We start from the raw sequence: 21098 nt of genomic DNA, 5'->3' as shown, positions 1-21098 counted from the left end.
TTTTGTAGGAACACTCCTCTCTCTACCAGAGGATACAACCCAATCCCAAATCAAGCCCTAAGCCCTAAGCCCTAAGCCCTATGCACTTGTAGAGATCTGACTGGATTTGACAGGTGTAAGCAATATGGTAATAGCTCCACCTTGCCCTGTGATAGGCTAGGTGGAAGTTACACCATATTGCTTATACCAATCAAATCCTCTCAGATCTCCACAAGTGCATAGGGCTTAGGGCTTAGGGGTCAATTTGGGATTTGGCCTACCCTACAATACACTTTGCATGCCTATAATATCCATATCAATAGTATGGTCTGGGTTAAACAGGGAAATTAGAAATAGTCTGTTGGCATCCTGTCCTGTTTCCATCAGTTGGCATCTTGTGTTTTAAGATCAGTGCATGTGAAGGGGAGAAAGAAGAGATAGCCTGGGATTGGCTGACCTTGGCGTTGCCTTGCATGTGATTGGCTCACCTTAGCTTTGCCCTGGAAGTTAAAGGTGAGGACGAACTCCCCCGGCCGTGTCTCGCTTTGGCGAATCACAAACAGCCCGTGGCTCCTAGCTCCGCCCGCCAGCACCAGTTGGGCCGCCCGTACGCGTGACAATGTCCCGTGGAACCATGGGTAGCCTGCCAGGCTGGGGTCCGCCTCCGTCTCGGTTGCCCCCTCACATGGAACCCCTAAAGGGAGGAGAAAAAGAGGATAGACCACACCCCCTCTGACCTCTGACCTCTTCAAACTAACTGTATCTGTGTTAATACAGAATAATAATATGACTGTATATATATATGTGTGTATGTGTGTGTGTGTGTGTGTGTGTGTGTGTGTTAGACAGGTGTGTGTCTTTCCAAAATAATGTCCAATCAATTGAATTTACCACAGGTGGACTCTAATCAAGTTGTAGAAACATCTCAAGGATGATCAGTGGAAACAGGATGCACCTGAGCTCAATTTCGAGTCTCATAGCAAAGGGTCTGAATACTTACGTAAATGTGATATTTTTAATGTGCTAAGAATTTCTAAAAACCTGTTTTTGCTTTGTCATTATGGGGTATTGTGTGTAGATTGATGAGGGGAAAAAACTATTTAATCAATTTTAGATTAAGGCTGTAACGTAACAAAAAGTGGAAAAAGTCAAGGGGTCTGAATACTTTTCGAATGTGTGTGTTAATATAGAATAATGATATGACTGTATACACTGTATACACCAGTCAAAAGTTTGGACACACCTACTCATTCAAGGGTTTTTCTTTATTTTTACTATTTTCTACATTGTAGAATAATAGTGAAGACATCAAAACTATGAAATAACACATATGGAATCATGTAGTAACCAAAAAAGTGCTAAACAAAGATGGTAGATTCTTCAAAGTAGCCACACTTTGCCTTGTTGACAGCTTTGCACACTCTTGGCATTATCTCAACCAGCTTCACCTGGAACGCTTTTCCAACAGTCTTGAAGGAGTTCCCACATATGCTTAGCACTTATTGGCTGCTTTTCCTTCACTCTGCCGTCCGACTCATCCCAAACCATCTCAATTGGGTTGAGGTCGGGGGATTGTGGAGGTCAGGTCATCTGATGCAGCACTCAATCACTCTCCTTCTTGGTAAAATAGTACTTACATAGCCTGGAGGTGTGTTGGGTCATTGACCTGTTGAAAAATAAATGATAGTCCCACTAAGCCCAAACCAGATGGGGTGGCATATCGCTGCAGAATGCTGTGGTAGCCATGCTGGTTAAGTGTGCCTTGAATTCTAAATAAATCACAGACAGTGTCACCAGCAAAGCACACCCACACCATAACACCTCCTCCTCCATGCTTTACGGTGGGAAATAAACATGCGGATATCATCCGTTCACCCACATCGCGTCTCACAAAGCCACAGCGGAACCAAACTCTCCAATTTGTACTCCAGACCAAAGGACACATTTCCATCAGTCTAATGTCCATTGCTCGTGTTTCTTGGCCCAAGCAGGTCTCTTCTTATTATTGGTGTCCTTTAGTAGTGGTTTCTTTGCAGCAATTCAACCATGAAGGCCTGATTCACACAGTCCCCTCTGAATAGTTGATGTTGAGATCTGTCTGTGACTTGAACTCTGTGAAGCATTTATTTGAGCTGCAATTTCTGAGGCTGGTAAATCTAATGAACTTATCCTGTGCAGCAGAGGTAACTCTGGGTCTTCCATTCATGTTGCGGTCCTCATGAGAGCCAGTTTCATCATAGCGCTTGATGGGTTTTGCGACTGCACTTGAAGAAACTTTCAAAGTTCTTGAAATGTTCTGTATTGACTGACCTTAATGTCTTAAAGTAATGATGGACTGTCATTTCTCTTTGCTTGTTTGAGCTGTTCTTGCCATAATATAGACTTATATGGCAAGACTTATATGGCAAGACTAAATCTTCTGTATACCACCCCTACCTTATCACAACACAACTGATTGGCTCAATCGCATTAAGAAGGAAATAAATTCCACAAATTAACTTAAGAAGGCACATCTGTTAATTGAAATTCATTCCATGTGACTACCTCATGAAGCCGGTTGAGAGAATGCCAAGAGTGTGCAAAGCTGTCATCAAGGCAAAGGATGGCTATTTGAAGAATCTCATATATAAAATATATTTAGATTTATTTAACACTCTTTTGGTTACTACATGATTCCATATGTGTTATTTCATAGTTTTGATTTCTTCACTATTATTCTACAATGTAGAAAATAGTAAAAATAAAGAAAAACCCTTGAATGAGTAGGTGTGTCCAAACATTTGACTGCTATTGTATGTATGTGTTAATATAGAATAATGATATGCCATTAAGCAGACACTTTTATCCAGGGGTGAAAGTAGAATTCATTTATTCCGGGTACGGGACCTCCTATATGTGCACACGCTTGTTCATGCACCCACATTTTTTATGGGCCTAATCATAGAATTATATATGAAAGTCCCTATGAATTCAATATGATTTCTGTGGGCCTAGTTGTAAAGATTTGTAATTTAATTTTTTTAACTTTTAAACCTCTTATTGTGGCATAAACACAACCAGTCATGATGATTTCATCTGATTGTCAAACAGTCACTTCAAAAGTCTCCTTTAATAGGCTACCCATGCAGGTTCATCCACTTGCGACATACAGTTGAAGTTGGAAGTTTACGTACACTTAGGTTGGAGTCATTAAAACTAGTTTTTCAACCAATCCACACATTTCTTGTTGACAAACTATAGTTTTGGCAAGTCGGTTAGGACATCTACTTTGTGCATGACACAAGTCATTTTTCCAACAATTGTTTACAGACAGATTATTTCACTTATAATTCACTGTATCACAATTCCAGTGGGTCGGAAGTTTACATACACTAAGTTGATTGTGCCTTTAAACAGCTTGGAAAATTCCAGAAAATGATGTCATGGCTTTAGAAGCTTCTGATAGGCTGATTGACATCATTTGAGTCGATTGGAGGTGTACCTGTGGATGTATTTCAAGGCCTACCTTCAAACTCAGTGCCTCTTTGCTTGACATCATGGGAAAATCAAAAGAAATCAGCCAAGACCTCAGAAAAAAAATTGTAGAGCTCCACAAGTCTGGTTCATCCTTGGGAGCAATTTCCAAACGCCTGAAGGTACCACGTTCATCTGTACAAACAATAGTATGCAAGTATAAACACCATGGGACCACGCAGCCGTCATACCGCTCAGGAAGGAGACGCGTTCTGTCTCCTAGAGATTAATGTACTTTGGTGCGAAAAGTGCAAATCAATCCCAGAACAACAGCAAAGGACTTTGTGAAGATAATGGAGGAAACAGATACAAAAGTATCTATATCCACAGTAAAACGAGTCCTATATCGACATAACCTGAAAGGCCGCTCAGCAAGGAAGAAGCCACTGCTCCAAAACCGCCATAAAAAAGCCAGACTATGGTTTGCAACTGAACATGGGGACAAAGATCATACTTTTTGGAGAAATGTGCTCTGGTCTGATGAAACAAAAATAGAACTGTTTGGCCATAATGACCATCGTTATGTTTGGAGGAAAAAGGGGGCACTTGCAAGCCGAAGAACACCATCCCAACCGTGAAGCACGGGGGTGGTAGCATCATGCTGTGGGGGTGCTTTGCTGCAGGAGGGACTGGTGCACTTCACAAAATAGATAGCATCATGACGAAGGAAAATTATGTGGATATATTGAAGCAACATCTCAAGACATCAGTCAGGAAGTTAAAGCTTGGTCGGAAATGGGTCTTCCAAATGGACAAATGACCCCAAGCATACTTCCAAAGTTGTGGCAAAATGGCTTAGGGACAACAAAGTCAAGGTATTGGAGTGGCCATCACAAAGCCCTGACCTCAATCCTATAGAAAATCTGTGGGCAGAACTGAAATAGTGTGTGCGAGCAAGGAGGCCTACAAACCTGACTCAGTTACACCAGCTCTGTCAGGAGGAATGGGCCAAAATTCACCCATGTTATTGTGGGAAGCTTGTGGAAGGCTACCAGAAATGTTTGACCCAATTTAAACAATTTAAAGGCAATGCTACCAAATACTAATTCAGTGTATGTAAACCTCTGACCCACTGGGAATGTGATGAAATAAATAAAAGCTTAAATAAATCACTCTCTATACAATTATTCTGACATTTCACATTCTAAAAATAAAGTGGTGATCCTAACTGACCTAAGACAGGACATTTTACAAGGATTACATGTCAGGAATTGTGAAAAACTGAGTTTAAATGTATTGGTACAGTGTATTTCCAGCCTTCAAACAGTGCCTAGGTCTTAATTGAAAGGAAAAATCAAAAACCCGCAGACACTCGGCCCCCCATGGAATGTTGATACCCCTGGTGTAATGACTGCAGTCTGTGTGTCTCGGTGTCGGCAACTCATCTCTGCCTAGGCCAAACTTCTGTGCAGGCTATACCACCCGTTTTCATTCAATCATTTTTATATTGATAATAATAATAATAATATGCCATTTTAGCAGACGCCTTTATCCAAAGCGACTTACAGACATGTACAATCATTTTTATGCCTCTGACATTTGCCAATGATAAAAAGTGGTGTAATAGCCGACAGTTTTCTTGGCATTTTGTTTTTAATTATTGTGATAGGCTCATGTTTTACCGATACGGTGTACCGTACGTATTTATTTTTACGGATGCCGGACCGTACCACCTTACATTCACCCCTGGTTTTATCCAAAGCGACAGTCATGCGTACATACAGTTTACGTATGGGTGGTCCCGGGAATCAAACCGACTATCCTGGCATTGAAAGCACTATCTACCAGCTGAGCTACAGTTCCGCTTACCTGTGGTGGGGCTTTTCCCCCGGGCCTCTGGGGACTGGAGGAAGTGCTCCAGAGGGACGTGGGAGGGGTGCTGGGTGAAGGGTAGTTCTCTGCAGCGGACAGAGGGGGCGCTGTACAGTTCTGCTGCTGCTGCTGCTGTTGTTGAGCCACAGGATCTCTCAGAGACGTGATGGACACCTGAACACAAACACAACATACATTAAGATACATACATTACACAGCAGCCAGATTGACAGCACATCCATTTCCTCTCAAAAGGCAATGTGTGAGGTTAGGTTACGTGTGTGTGTGTGTGTGTGTGTGTATGTGTGTGTGTGTGTGTCCGTGTGTCCTTGCGTGTGTGTTTAGTCTCACCCTCTGAAAGAAGCTCACAGCTGCAGGAGGCCACCATGGAAAACTCTTTAGACGCCTGGCCGTGGGGACATGACGCCAGCTCAATGTCATCTCCACTGTCCCTGTCACACACACACACACACACACACACACACACACACACACACACACACACCACACACACCACATATACAGGTAAACCTACAGGGACACACACACAATGTATTTCTGTTTATGGCCGTCCAAAAACATGCCTGGACTGAACAGACAAACTCACTGTAACAGAGTGTGAAACTGTGTGAGAGGGGGATCTGTCAAAAACTCTCTTACAGGGTGATTAATGACTGTGTGCTGTTCAGTCCTCTCCCTCCCCCTCCCTCCCTCCCTCCCTCCCTCCTCCTTAGTGAACAGTAAATATTTATCCCTCCATTTACCCAGGGTCCATGCAGTCCTGGATGTCAGCGACCCAGGAGTTTTTTTGCAGCGAGTCGATGGTCTCCAGGATATATTCACCTCCATTTTCCACCTGTGGAGAGACACACCAAACCACAGAACAGAACAGTTACAGTGTGAGTCCAGAGGAGAGACAGAGAGAGTTATGAACACACTGCAAGAAAGTCAAGTAGGCAGTTAGTTTGGTTTGTCAGGTCAGGTAGTGTCCATAAGGTAGTGTTGTGAGAGGTAAAACAGGTAGAAGACAGGGTAGTGTTGTGGTTTCTTACCCTTACCTTCAGGACGAAGGTGTTGTCTTTGTCAGGCATCTCCAGGGGCATGGTGGTCCTCACCTCCATGATGGCAGACAGAGGGATGCTCACCTTGGGCTTTGATGACTGTTGGACACACAGAGGCACACACACGCACGCACGCACGCACGCACGCACGCACGCACGCACACGCACACACACACACACACACACACACACACACACACACACACAGACACACATGGATCCCATTCCTTTTAGATTTCAATTGAAAAGTGCTCTGTGTGTGTGTGTCTGTGTGTCTGTGTGTGTGTGTGTGTGTGTGTGTGTGTCTGTGTGTGTGTGTGTGTGTGTGTGTGTGTGTGTGTGTGTGTGTGTGTGTGTGTGTGTGTGTGTGTGTGTGTCTGTGTGTGTGTGTGTGTGTGTGTGTGTGTGTGTGTGTGTGTGTGTGTGTGTGTGTGTGTGTGTGTGTGTGTGTGTGTGTGTGTGTGTGTGTGTGTGTGTGTGTGTGTGTGTGTGTGTGTGTGTGTGTGTGTGTGTGTGTGTGTGTGTGTGTGTGTGTGTGTGTGTGTGTGTGTGTGTGTGTGTGTGTGTGTGTGTGTGTGTGTGTGTGTGTGTGTGTGTGTGTGTGTGTGTGTGTGTGTGTGTGTGTGTGTGTGTGTGTGTGTGTGTGTGTGTGTGTGTGTGTGTGTGTGTGTGTGTGTGTGTGTGTGTGTGTGTGTGTGTGTGTGTGTGTGTGTGTGTGTGTGTGTGTGTGTGTGTGTGTGTGTGTGTGTGTGTGTGTGTGTGTGTGTGTGTGTGTGTGTGTGTGTGTGTGTGTGTGTGTGTCCACGTCCATATATTGTAACTCTACCTTGGGTGGTACGTAGAACTCCAACAGGAACTTGTCACCCCCCTCGTCCCTCCTGGTCTTCCTCAGCAGCAACCTACACTTCTGCCACTGAGCCGCCCCCATACAGTTAGTGTCATCAGCCACCATGTAGCGCAGCGCCCCCTCTCTCTGGATCTCCAGCAGCTCAGCCTTGTGCCCCTGGGACCCCCTGGGAAGACGCAGTCTCTGGGACCATCTCTCCCCGCCTGGCTCCCCTCCTCCCACTCCTCCGTTGGCCCTTCTGGCCCCCCCGGATCCCCCCGCAGGGTCTGGTTCAGGGGAGGCGTGGCGGTGCCAGATCTCTTTCACCCCGTCCACCACACACAGACTCATGTTCCTCAGAGAGAATCCCTTTTTGAAGCGGGCCTTGGGGTGTCCCACTGACACGTCCTCCGAGCTGCGAGACTGGCCCAGAGCAGAGGGCTTGTGGGCCGGCTGGGCGGCGCGGGAGGTGGTCATGGAGGAGGAACTCCCTCCCCCTATCCCTCCTACTCCTAAACCTCCACTGTCCATACTGTCCAGGGATTCGCAAGAGGCACCGGCGTCCTTGCGCCGCTGGTAGAGGTCGTTGTGTCTGTAGGGCAGAGGGCAGCCCTGGATGCCCAGGAAGGGAACGATGCTGTATTTGGGGGGAGCGTTGGAGCCGTCGTCCCCTGGCGAGAGCGAGGCCTGGTGGTCCCTGGCCTGGGCAAGAGCAGCAGAGAAACACTCCAGGAAGTGTCTGGCGAAGTGCTGCGAGAAGCTGCTGTCGGCGCCTGGGGAGTCGTAGCAAGGGTTCTCCGTCAGGAAGCGGCGGAACTTGTGGGCAAAGTCGGAGGCGGAGGCGCGGGCATGGAGCTCGCAGAACTCTCGCCAGTCGGGCAGCGGGCACGAGAACTCCGGGCTGCCTGGCACCACCGCGCCGTTCATCACTGGGCCATGCCAACCCGCCCGGGAGAGGCTGAGAGAGAAGAGAGAGGGGAAGGAAGAGAGAGAGATGTTAGAGAGAGTGTGTGTGGGGGGGGTCTGTCACCAATAGCAGGGAAAGAGACATTACAGTGAGAATGTGTGGATCCTAGCATTTACAATGACAAAGCGCCAACAGAATAACAGTCCCTGTCGTGTGAACAACAGAAGACGTGGGAATGAAAACAGACTGCTGAGGCTGGGAGATCGTGAGCGTGTTTGTCATTTCCCTAAATAGAGGCGACAGCCCCAGTCCTCCTCTCTCTACGGAAGAACGATCTCTCCACACAGCCCTGCAGCACTGACACATATCACAATCACACGGCTCATACCAGCTGACATCATCTGTTGTAAAGAGGTTATTGATATGGACATGACTAGGGCCTAGATTGAATCTGCAGAAAATGATTTCCTTTTAAAAATGTTTATCCTGCTGTGTTCATCTAATCAAAAATACATCTTTATCCATTTATGTTTAGTAGCAGTGTTTGGTTTGGAATTCTACAGATGACTCAAGCACAGATAAATGTTTGTTCATCAGCTAAAAACAATCCAATTAAAGAGGAATTTAGAAAAATATAAGAACTATCCGTTTGTCAGCTAGAAATCTATCATTCCAATGCCTAAACTCATCTGTTCCTCCTGAGTTCTTTCTCCCTCTTTCCCCTTTGCCTGTAGGCAGCCTTATTCCTCCTCTGCTACTGAAGATACTCATCCCTCTCTCATCCCTCTCTCATCCCTCTCTCATCCCTCTCTCATCCCCCCATCTCTCTCTGCCTCACTGGGTGTATGACTCAGCCCTGTCCCTCCCTCTCTGGCCCGTGCCAGGCCCAGGCTGTGCTGAACCACATCGGATCACACACAAACGCTCTCTCTCCAACTCTCCAGGTAGCCTAGCGTTTAAGACTGTTGGGCCAGTAACCGAAAGGTTCGAATCCCAGAGCCAACTAGGTGAAAAATATGTCGATGTGCTCTTGGGCAAGGCACTTACCCCTAATTGCTCCTGTAAGTCGCTCTGGATAAGAGTGTCTGCTAAATGACTAAAATGTCAACTCTCTCTCTGTGGTTTGTTATGCAGAGAAAAAACCCAACACTCCAATTCAGCTAGCTCCCAAAGTGTCAGCTCAATCCTCTAGCCCCTATACACCTTAATGCATGGGGCTCTCTGCAGACTACAGGTGGAGGTATTTAATGCATGGGGCTCTCTGCAGACTACAGGTGGAGGTCTTTACTGCATGGGGCTCTCTGCAGACTACAGGTGGAGATTTAGACCCAATGGATTTGGGGTCGTTTTGTTATTAAGTGTTGTTTTAATTTCTCAACCGACACAAAGTTACAGTTACAATCCAGGTGAAGAAATGAGCTGTATACACAGCTATACTATACACAGCTCCCCTCCATCACCTCCTGCAGCTTTTGTCATTTTCAAAAACATACATCATCTTATCACACAACTTTCCTCCTCTGACTGGAACTAATTCCTGGAACAAGTCTGCAGTTCTGATCCCAAGTTCTCTCTCTCTCTCTCTCTCTGTCTCTCTGTCTCTCTCTCTCTCTCTCTCTCTCTCTCTCTCTCTCTCTCTCTCTCTCTCTCTCTCTCTCTCTCTCTCTGTCTCTCTCTCTCTCTCTCTCTCTCTCTCTCTGTCTCTCTCCCTGTCTCTCTGTATCTCTGTCTCTCTCTCTCTCTCTCTCTCTGTCTCTCTGTCTCTCTGTCTCTCTCTCTCTCTGTCTCTCTGTCTCTCTGTCTCTCTGTCTCTCTGTCTCTCTGTCTCTCTCTCTCGCTCTCTCTCTCTCTCTCTCTCTCTCTCTCTCTCTCTCTCTCTTTCTATCATCTCTCTGTCTCTGTCTCTGTCTCTGTCTCTGTCTCTGTCTCTCTCTCCTCTCCTCTCCTCTCCTCTCCTCTCCTCTCCTCTCCTCTCCTCTCCTCTCCTCTCCTCTCCTCTCCTCTCCTCTCCTCTCCTCTCTCCTCCTCTCATCTCTCCACACTGAAGCCTTGTGCTTGGTAGAGAGCCAACTGAGCTAGATTAAATCAGATCACATGAAGGACCCAGACTGAGCCCAGGAGAACAACTTCCAGTACACACAGCTGTTTCAGGGAGCATCCATCTAGCACCTTCTTTCAAGATGTAAAGACATGTTTGTAATGCCGCCCACCCGAGATAAAACCACATCTAGAGGAATGTCAGAGGATGTGGAGGGAAGGAGAGGGGGAGGTAGGAGGAGAGGAGGGAGATGAGAGGATGAGAGGGGGAGGTAGGAGGAGAGGAAGGAGATGAGAGGATGAGAGGGGGAGGTAGGAGGAGAGGAGGGAGATGAGAGGATGAGAGGGGGGAGGTAGGAGGAGAGGAGGGAGATGAGAGGAGGAGGTAGGAGGAGAGGGAGATGAGAGGATGAGAGGGGGAGGTAGGAGGAGAGGAGGGAGATGAGAGGATGAGAGGGGGAAGTAGGAGGAGAGGAGGGAGATGAGAGGATGAGAGGGGGAAGTAGGAGGAGAGGAGGGAGATGAGAGGGGGAGGTAGGAGGAGAGGAGGTAGATGAGAGGAGGAGAGGGGGAGGTAGGAGGAGAGGGAGATGAGAGGATGAGAGGGGGAAGTAGGAGGAGAGGAGGGAGATGAGAGGATGAGAGGGGGAGGTAGGAGGAGAGGAGAGGAGGGAGATGAGAGGATGAGAGGGGAGGTAGGAGGAGAGGAGGGTGATGAGAGGATGAGAGGGGGAGGTAGGAGGAGAGGAAGGAGATGAGAGGATGAGAGGGGGGAGGTAGGAGGAGAGGAGGGAGATGAGAGGATGAGAGGGGGAGGTAGGAGGAGAGGAGGGAGATGAGAGGAGGAGGTAGGAGGAGAGGGAGATGAGAGGATGAGAGGGGGAGGTAGGAGGAGAGGAGGGAGATGAGAGGATGAGAGGGGAAGTAGGAGGAGAGGAGGGAGATGAGAGGATGAGAGGGGGGAAGTAGGAGGAGAGGAGGGAGATGAGAGGGGGAGGTAGGAGGAGAGGAGGTAGATGAGAGGATGAGAGGGGGAGGTAGGAGGAGAGGAGAGGAGGGAGATGAGAGGATGAGAGGGGAGGTAGGAGGAGAGGAGGGAGATGAGAGGGGGAGGTAGGAGGAGAGGAGTGAGATGAGAGGATGAGAGGGGGAGGTAGGAGGTAGGAGGAGAGGAGGGTGATGAGAGGATGAGAGGGGGAGGTAGGAGGAGAGGAGGGAGATGAGAGGAGGAGAGGGGGAGGTAGGAGGAGAGGGAGATGAGAGGGGGGAGGTAGGAGGAGAGGAGGGAGATGAGAGGATGAGAGGGGGAGGTAGGAGGAGAGGAGGGAGATGAGAGGATGAGAGGGGGAGGTAGGAGGAGAGGAGGGTGATGAGAGGATGAGTGGGGGGAGGTAGGAGGAGAGGAGGGTGATGAGAGGGGGAGGTAGGAGGAGAGGAGGGAGATGAGAGGATGAGAGGGGGAGGTAGGAGGAGAGGGAGATGAGAGGATGAGAGGGGGAGGTAGGAGGAGAGGAGGGAGATGAGAGGATGAGAGGGGGGAAGTAGGAGGAGAGGAGGGAGATGAGAGGATGAGAGGGGGGAAGTAGGAGGAGAGGAGGGAGATGAGAGGGGGAGGTAGGAGGAGAGGAGGTAGATGAGAGGATGAGAGGGGGAGGTAGGAGGAGAGGAGAGGAGGGAGATGAGAGGATGAGAGGGGAGGTAGGAGGAGAGGAGGGAGATGAGAGGGGGAGGTAGGAGGAGAGGAGTGAGATGAGAGGATGAGAGGGGGAGGTAGGAGGTAGGAGGAGAGGAGGGTGATGAGAGGATGAGAGGGGGAGGTAGGAGGAGAGGAGGGAGATGAGAGGAGGAGAGGGGGGAGGTAGGAGGAGAGGGAGATGAGAGGGGGAGGTAGGAGGAGAGGAGGGAGATGAGAGGATGAGAGGGGGAGGTAGGAGGAGAGGAGGGTGATGAGAGGATGAGAGGGGGGAGGTAGGAGGAGAGGAGGGAGATGAGAGGAGGAGAGGGGGGAGGTAGGAGGAGAGGGAGATGAGAGGGGGAGGTAGGAGGAGAGGAGGGAGATGAGAGGATGAGAGGGGGAGGTAGGAGGAGAGGAGGGTGATGAGAGGATGAGAGGGGGGAGGTAGGAGGAGAGGAGGGAGATGAGAGGAGGAGAGGGGGAGGTAGGAGGAGAGGGAGATGAGAGGGGGAGGTAGGAGGAGAGGAGGGAGATGAGAGGATGAGAGGGGGAGGTAGGAGGAGAGGAGGGTGATGAGAGGATGAGTGGGGGGAGGTAGGAGGAGAAGAGGGTGATGAGAGGGGGAGGTAGGAGGAGAGGAGGGAGATGAGAGGATGAGAGGGGGGAGGTAGGAGGAGAGGAGGGTGATGAGAGGATGAGAGGGGGGAGGTAGGAGGAGAGGAGGGTGATGAGAGGATGAGAGGGGGGAGGTAGGAGGAGAGGAGGGAGACTCCTCCTCCTCTCTACTCCTCCTCCCCTCTCTACTACTACTTCTCTCTCTCTCTCTCTCTCTCTCTCTCTCTCTCTCTCTCTCTCTCTCTCTCTCTCTCTCTCTCTCTCTCTCTCTCTCTCTCTCTCTCTCTCTCTCTCTCTCTCTCTCTCTCTCTCTCTTCAATTTCAATTTCAATTTAAGGGCTTTACTGGCATGAGAAACATATGTTAACATTGCCAAAGCAAGTGAAGTAGATAGTAAAAATAAATCAACATAAATATGGGTTGTATTTACAATGGTGTTTGTTCTTCACTGGTTGCCCTTTTCTTGTGGCAACAGGTCACAAATCGTGCAGCTTTGATGGCACACTGTGGTTTTTCACCCAGTAGATAAGGGAGTTTTTCAAAATTGGGTTTGTTTTCGAATTCTTTGTGGATCTCTGTAATCTGAGGGAAATATGTGTCTCTAATATGGTCATACATTTGGCAGGAGGTTAGGAAGTGTAGCTCAGTTTCCACCTCATTTTGTGGGCAGTGTGCACATAGCCTGTCTTCTCTTGAGAGCCAGGTCTGCCTACGGCGGCCTTTCTCAATAGCAAGGCTATGCTCACTATCTGTACATAGTCAAAGCTTTCCTTAAGTTTGGGTCAGTCACAGTGGTCAGGTATTCTGCCACTGTGTACTCTCTGTTTAGAGCCAAATAGCATTCTAATTTGCTTTGTTTTTTTTGTTAATTCTTTCCAATGTGTCAAGTAATTCTCTTTTTGTTTTCTCATGATTTGGTTGGGTCTAATTGTGTTGTTGTTGTTGTCCTGGGGCTCTGTGGGGTCTGTTTGTGTTTGTGAACAGAGCCCCAGGACCAGCTTGCTTAGGGGACTCTTCTCCAGGTTCATCTCTCTGTAGGTGATGGCTTTGTTATGGAAGGTTTGGGAATCGCTTCCTTTTAAGTGGTTATAGAATTTAACGTCTCTTTTCTGGATTTTGATAATTAGCGGGTATTGGCCTAATTCTGCTCTGCATGCATTATTTGGTGTTTTTCGTTGTACACTGAGGATATTTTTGCAGAATTCTGCATGCAGAGTCTCAATTTGGTGTTTGTCCCATTTTGTGTATTCTTGGTTGGTGAGCGGACCCCAGACCACACAACCATAAAGGGCAATGGGTTCTATAACTGATTCAAGTATTTTTAGCCAGATCCTAATTGGTATGTCAAATTTTATGTTCCTTTTGATGGCATAGAAGGCCCTTCTTGCCTTGTCTCTCAGATCGTTCACAGCTTTGTGGAAGTTACCTATGGCGCTAATGTTTAGTCCGAGGTATAGTTATTTGTGTGCTCTAGGGCAACGGTGTCTAAATGGAATTTGTATTTGTGGTCATGGCAACTGGACCTTTTTTGGAACACCATTATTTTTGTCTTACTGAGATTTACTGTCAGGGCCCAGGTCTGACAGAATCTGTGCAGAGGATCTAGGTGCTGCTGTAGGCCCTCCTTGGTTGGTGACAGAAGCACCAGATCATCAGCAAACAGTAGACATTTGACTTCAGATTCTAGTAGGGTGAGGCCGGGTGCTGCAGACTGTTCTAGTACCCTCACCAATTCTTTGATATACAGTGAGGGAAAAAAGTATTTGATCCCCTGCTGATTTTGTACGTTTGCACACTGAAAAAGACATGATCAGTCTATAATTTTAATGGTAGGTTTATTTGAACAGTGAGAGATAGAATAACAACAAAAAAATCCAGAAAAACACATGTCAAAAATGTTATAAATTTGACCCCTCTGCAAAACATGACAGTACTTGGTGGCAAAACCCTTGTTGGCAATCACAGAGGTCAGACGTTTCTTGTAGTTGGCCACCAGGTTTGCACACATCTCAGGAGGGAATTTGTCCCACTCCTCTTTGCAGATCTTCTCCAAGTCATTAAGGTTTCGAGCCTGACGTTTGGCAACTCGAACCTTCAGCTCCCTCCACAGATTATCTATGGGATTAAGGTCTGGAGACTGGCTAGGCCACTCCAGGACCTTAATGTGCTTCTTCTTGAGCCACTCCTTTGTTGCCTTGGCCGTGTGTTTTGGGTCATTGTCATGCTGGAATACCCATCCACGACCCATTTTCAATGCCCTGGCTGAGGGAAGATTTGATGGTACATGGCCCCGTCCATCGTCCCTTTGATGCGGTGAAGTTGTCCTGTCCCCTTAGCAGAAAAACACCCCCAAAGCATAATGTTTCCACCTCCATGTTTGACGGTGGGGATGGTGTTCTTGGGGTCATAGGCAGCATTCTTCCTCCTCCAAACACGGCGAGTTGAGTTGATGCCAAAGAGCTCGATTTTGGTCTCATCTGACCCCAACACTTTCACCCAGTTCTCCTCAGAATCATTCAGATGTTCATTGGCAAACTTCAGACGGGCCTGTATATGTGCTTTCTTGAGCAGGGGGACCTTGCGGGCGCTGCAGGATTTCAGTCCTTCACGGCGTAGTGTGTTACCAATTGTTTTCTTGGTGACTATGGTCCCAGCTGCCTTGAGATCATTGACAAGATCGTCCCGTGTATTTCTGGGCTGATTCCTCACCGTTCTCATGATCATTGCAACTCCACGAGGTGAGATCTTGCATGGAGCCCCAGGCCGAGGGAGATTGACAGTTATTTTGTGTTTCTTTCATTTGCGAATAATCACACCAACTGTTGTCACCTTCTCACCAAGCTGCTTGGCGATGGTGTTGTAGCCCATTCCAGCCTTGTGTAGGTCTACAATCTGGTCCCTGACATCCTTGGAGAGCCCTTTGGTCTTGGCCATGGTGGAGAGTTTGGAATCTGATTGATTGATTGCTTCTGTGGACAGGTGTCTTTTATACAGGTAACAAACTGAGATTAGGAGCACTCCCTTTAAGAGTGTGCTCCTAATCTCAGCTCGTTACCTGTATAAAAGACACCTGGGAGCCAGAAATCTTTCTGATTGAGAGGGGGTCAAATACTTATTTCCCTCATTAAAATGCAAATCAATTTATAAAACTTTTGATATGCGTTTTTCTGGATTTGTTTATTGTTATTCTGTCTCTCACTGTTCAAATAAACCTACCATTAAAATTATAGACTGATCATTTCTTTGTCAGTGGGCAAACGTTCAAAATCAGCAAGGGATCAAATACTTTTTTCCCTCACTGTATATGTTGAAGAGGGTGGGGCTTAAGTGGGGCTTAAGCTGCATCCCTGTTTTACCCCACGGCCCTGTGTAAAGAAATGTGTGTGTTTTTTGCCAATTTTAACCGCACAGTTGTTGTTTGTGTACATGGATTTAATAATGTCGTATGTTCTTCCCCCAACCCCACTTTCCATCAATTTATATAGCAGACCCTCATGCCAAATTGAGTCAAAAGCTTTTTTTGAAATCAACAAAGCATGAGAAGACTTTGCCTTTGTTTTGGTTTGTTTGTTTGTCAATTAGGGTGTGCAAGGTGAATACGTGGTCTGTCGTAAGGTAAATTGGTAAAAAGTCAATTTGACATTTGCTCAGTACATTGTTTTCACTGAGGAAATTAACTAGTCTGCTGGAAATGATAATGCAGAGGATTTTCCCAAGGTTGCTGTTGATGCATATCACACAGTAGTTATTGGGGTCAAATGTGTCTCCACTTTTGTGGATTGGGGTGATCAGTCCTTGGTTCCAAATATTGGGGAAGATGCCAGAGCTAAGGATGATGTTAAAGAGTTTATGTATAGCCAATTGGAATTTGTGGTCTGTATATTTTATCATTTCATTGAGGATACCATCAACACCACAGGCCTTTTTGGGTTGGAGGGTTTGTATTTTGTCCTGTAGTTCATTCAATGTAATTGGAGAATCCAGTGGGTTCTGGTAGTCTTTAATAGTTGATTCTAAGATTTGCATTTGATCATGTATATTTTTTTGCTGTTTGCTCTTTGTTATAGGACCAAAAAGATTGGAGAAGTGGTTTACCCATTCATCTCCGTTTTGGATAGATAACTCTTCGTGTTGTTGTTTGTTTAGTGTTTTCCAATTTTCCCAGAAGTGGTTAGAGTCTATGGATTCTTCAATTACATTGAGCTGATTTCTGACATGCTGTTCCTTCTTTTTCCGTAGTGTATTTCTGTATTGTTTTAGTGATTCACCATAGTGAAGGTGGAAGGCTCAGGTTTTCTGGGTCTCTATGTTTTTGGTTGGATAGGTTTCTCAATTTCTTTCTTAGGTTTTTGCATTCTTCATCAAACCATTTGTCACTGTTGTTACTTTTCTTCAGTTTTCTGTTAGAGATTTTTTGATTTGATAGAGAAGCTGAGAGGTCAAATATACTGTTTAGGTTTGCACCTACTGCCAAGTTTACACCTTCACTATTACAGTGGAACATTTTGTGCAGGTAGTTGTCTAAAAGGGATTGAATTTGTTGTTGCCTAATTGTTTTTTGGTAGGTTTTGACACTACTTTCCTTCCATCTATAGCATTTCTTAATATTATTCAGTTCCTTTGGCTCTGATGCCTCAAGATCTCTCTCTCTCTCTCTCTCGCTCCTCCTCCTCCTCCTCCTCCTCCTCCTCCTCCTCCTCCTCCTCTCCACACTGAAGCCCAGTACACACAGCTGTTTCAGGGAGCATCCATCTAGCACCTTCTTTCAAGATGTAAAGACATGTTTGTAATGCCGCCCACCCGAGATAAAACCACATCTAGAGGAATGTCAGAGGATGTGGAGGGAAGGAGAGGGGGAGGTAGGAGGAGAGGAGGGAGATGAGAGGATGAGAGGGGGAGGTAGGAGGAGAGGAGGGAGATGAGAGGGGGAGGTAGGAGGAGAGGAGGGAGATGAGAGGATGAGAGGGGAAGGTAGGAGGAGAGGAGGGAGATGAGAGGATGAGAGGGGGAGGTAGGAGGAGAGGAGGGAGATGAGAGGATGAGAGGGGGAGGTAGGAGGAGAGGAGGGAGATGAGAGGATGATAGGGGGAGGTAGGAGGAGAGGAGGGAGATGAGAGGATGAGAGGGGGAGGTAGGAGGAGAGGAGGGAGATGAGAGGGGGAGGTAGGAGGAGAGGAGGGAGATGAGGGGGGGGTAGGAGGAGAGGAGGGAGATGAGAGGGGGAGGTAGGAGGAGAGGAGGGAGATGAGAGGATGAGAGGGGGAGGTAGGAGGAGAGGAGGGTGATGAGAGGATGAGAGGGGGAGGTAGGAGGAGAGGAGGGAGATGAGAGGGGGAGGTAGGAGGAGAGGAGGGAGATGAGAGGATGAGAGGGGGAGGTAGGAGGAGAGGAGGGTGATGAGAGGATGAGAAGGGGCGGTAGGAGGAGAGGAGGGAGATGAGAGGATGAGAGGGGGAGGTAGGAGGAGAGGAGGGAGATGAGAGGATGAGAGGGGAGGTAGGAGGAGAGGAGGGAGATGAGAGGGGGAGGTAGGAGGAGAGGAGGGAGATGAGGGGGGGGTAGGAGGAGAGGAGGGAGATGAGAGGGGGAGGTAGGAGGAGAGGAGGGAGATGAGAGGATGAGAGGGGGAGGTAGGAGGAGAGGAGGGAGATGAGAGGATGAGAGGGGGAGGTAGGAGGAGAGGAGGGAGATGAGAGGGGGAGGTAGGAGGAGAGGAGGGAGATGAGAGGGGGAGGTAGGAGGAGAGGAGGGAGATGAGAGGATGAGAGGGGGAGGAGAGGAGGGAGATGAGAGGATGAGAGGGGGAGGTAGGAGGAGAGGAGGGGGATGAGAGGGGGAGGTAGGAGGAGAGGAGGGAGATGAGAGGATGAGAGGGGGAGGTAGGAGGAGAGGAGGGAGATGAGAGGGGGAGGTAGGAGGAGAGGAGGGAGATGAGAGGATGAGAGGGGAAGGTAGGAGGAGAGGAGGGAGATGAGAGGATGAGAGGGGGAGGTAGGAGGAGAGGAGGGAGATGAGAGGATGAGAGGGGGAGGTAGGAGGAGAGGAGGGAGATGAGAGGATGATAGGGGGAGGTAGGAGGAGAGGAGGGAGATGAGAGGATGAGAGGGGGAGGTAGGAGGAGAGGAGGGAGATGAGAGGGGAGGTAGGAGGAGAGGAGGGAGATGAGGGGGGTAGGAGGAGAGGAGGGAGATGAGAGGGGGAGGTAGGAGGAGAGGAGGGAGATGAGAGGATGAGAGGGGAGGTAGGAGGAGAGGAGGGTGATGAGAGGATGAGAGGGGGGAGGTAGGAGGAGAGGAGGGAGATGAGAGGGGGAGGTAGGAGGAGAGGAGGGAGATGAGAGGATGAGAGGGGGAGGTAGGAGGAGAGGAGGGTGATGAGAGGATGAGAAGGGGCGGTAGGAGGAGAGGAGGGAGATGAGAGGATGAGAGGGGGAGGTAGGAGGAGAGGAGGGAGATGAGAGGATGAGAGGGGGAGGTAGGAGGAGAGGAGGGAGATGAGAGGGGGAGGTAGGAGGAGAGGAGGGAGATGAGGGGGGTAGGAGGAGAGGAGGGAGATGAGAGGGGGGAGGTAGGAGGAGAGGAGGGAGATGAGAGGATGAGAGGGGGAGGTAGGAGGAGAGGAGGGAGATGAGAGGATGAGAGGGGGAGGTAGGAGGAGAGGAGGGAGATGAGAGGGGAGGTAGGAGGAGAGGAGGGAGATGAGAGGGGGAGGTAGGAGGAGAGGAGGGAGATGAGAGGATGAGGGGGGGAGGAGAGGAGGGAGATGAGAGGATGAGAGGGGGAGGTAGGAGGAGAGGAGGGTGATGAGAGGGGGAGGTAGGAGGAGAGGAGGGAGATGAGAGGATGAGAGGGGGAGGTAGGAGGAGAGGAGGGAGATGAGAGGATGAGAGGGGGAGGTAGGAGGAGAGGAGGGTGATGAGAGGGGGAGGTAGGAGGAGAGGAGGGAGATGAGAGGATGAGAGGGGGAGGTAGGAGGAGAGGAGACAGATTCATGTTAAGTGAAATTCCTCTGATTTCTCTCTCTCTCTGAAGGGAGGTAACCTCTGGATTATTTCTAGCTGCTGGTACCGGAGGAGGATGGGGCAGAAGTTGATCTGGGATTCGGCATAAGAGCAGATGCATTTCTTATATTCCCTTCATGGTTGGGTGAACAGCATTGTGTCAATGTCTACAGTCTTCCCTCAGATGAATCCCAGCCAGAGATTAGAGTGTATCTTTAACCAGCAGCTAGAAATACTCTTATTAAAGTTTCAGCCACAGCAGGCAAGGTTACTCCTGAGTAAGAGGGTTTTAGTGAATGAGACTCTCGCCCACATACATTTACACCATTTAGCAGACGCTCTTATCCAGAGCGACTTACAGGAGCAATTAGGGTTAAGTGCCTTGCTCAATGGCACATCGGCAGATTTTTCACCTAGTCGGCTCGGGGATTAGAACCAGCAACCTTTCGGTTACTGGCACAACGCTCTTACCCACTAAGCTACCTGCCGCCCACACATATATACACACAAACACAGGGGTATAGAGAGGCCATGTCACACCCTGGCTCTGGGACTCTATATGTTGAGCCAGGGTGTGTTCATTCTGTTGTGTTTATTTCTATGTTGGCTAGAGTGACTCCCAATCAGAGGCAACGAGTGTCAGCTGTCGTTGGTTGTCTCTGATTGGGAGCCATATTTAAACTGTCTGTTTTCCCTTTGTGTTTGTGGGTTTTTGTTCCGTATTGGTCATTGTTACCGTGGACTTCACGAGTCGTTTCTTGTTTTGGTTATTGTGGTCTATTATCACTAAAGATAATAAAGTTTAAACATGTTCGTTCATCACGCTGCGCCTTGGTCTATTCCTTACGACGATCGTGACAGAAAAACCCACCGTACAAGGACCAAGCAGCGTGTCCAGGAGCAGGCAGCCTGGACATGGGAGGAGATATTGGACGGGAAAGGATCCTGGACTTGGAAGGAGATACAGGCCGGGATGGATCTGCGTCCGTGGGAAGAGACGGTGGAGGCGCGCCGGAAAGAGGAGCAGCGGCGTCAGCAGTGTCAACGTCGGACAGGCGAGAGGCAACCCCAGAAATTTTTTAGGGGGGGCACACGGCATGGACGACGGGGCTGACGGAGGCAGAAAAGGGGCGGATTCAGAAGGCCACCAGGTTACGGGTACACCGCCCTGTACGTCCTGTGCGGATGCCTCACACAGAGTGTGTGAGGGTAGGCATTCAGCCAGGACGGGTTGTGGCCGCTCTTCACTCCAGGTCTCCTATCCGTCTCCACAGCCCGGTTCGGCCTGTCCCTGCTCCACGCACCAAGTCTACGGTGCGCGTCGCCAGCCCGGCCCGGCCTGTTCCTGCCACTCGCACCAAGTCTACGGTGCGCGTCGCCAGCCCGGCCCGGCCTGTTCCTGCCACTCGCACCAAGTCTACGGTGCGCGTCGCCAGCCCGGCCCGGCCTGTTCCTGCCACTCGCACTAAGCCAGGGGTGCGAGTCGTCAGCCTGGTAAGGCCCGTCCCTCCTCCACGCACCAAGCCAGGGGTGCGAGTCGTCAGCCTGGTAAGGCCCGTTCCTCCTCCACGCACCAAGCCAGGGGTGCGAGTCGTCAGCCTGGTAAGGCCCGTTCCTCCTCCACGCACCAGGCCAGGGGTGCGCGTCGTCAGCCTGGTAAGGCCCGTTCCTCC

General features: G+C 49.0%; 1 protein-coding gene across 1 annotated transcript in view; it reads right to left on the bottom strand.

The window, feature by feature from the left end:
• LOC121567672 (SH2B adapter protein 2-like) overlaps window positions 1-21098 on the bottom strand; it is a 48825-nt gene that overhangs the window by 7006 nt on the left and 20721 nt on the right. Inside the window, exons 2-7 of the mRNA XM_045220932.1 lie at window positions 7192-8149; window positions 6363-6464; window positions 6069-6160; window positions 5656-5756; window positions 5302-5478; window positions 468-673 (exon numbers count right to left, since the gene is read on the bottom strand). Of these exons, the coding sequence (XP_045076867.1) occupies window positions 468-673; window positions 5302-5478; window positions 5656-5756; window positions 6069-6160; window positions 6363-6464; window positions 7192-8118 (1605 nt within the window). The 5' untranslated portion in view covers window positions 8119-8149. The remainder of the gene's footprint in view (window positions 1-467; window positions 674-5301; window positions 5479-5655; window positions 5757-6068; window positions 6161-6362; window positions 6465-7191; window positions 8150-21098) is intronic.

The sequence above is a fragment of the Coregonus clupeaformis genome, chromosome 6 (assembly GCF_020615455.1).
Source record: "Coregonus clupeaformis isolate EN_2021a chromosome 6, ASM2061545v1, whole genome shotgun sequence".
In the NCBI taxonomy this organism is placed as follows: domain Eukaryota; kingdom Metazoa; phylum Chordata; class Actinopteri; order Salmoniformes; family Salmonidae; genus Coregonus; species Coregonus clupeaformis.
The sequence above is the reverse complement of the archived record's forward strand: the minus strand, read 5'-3'. Positions and strand labels throughout refer to the sequence as shown.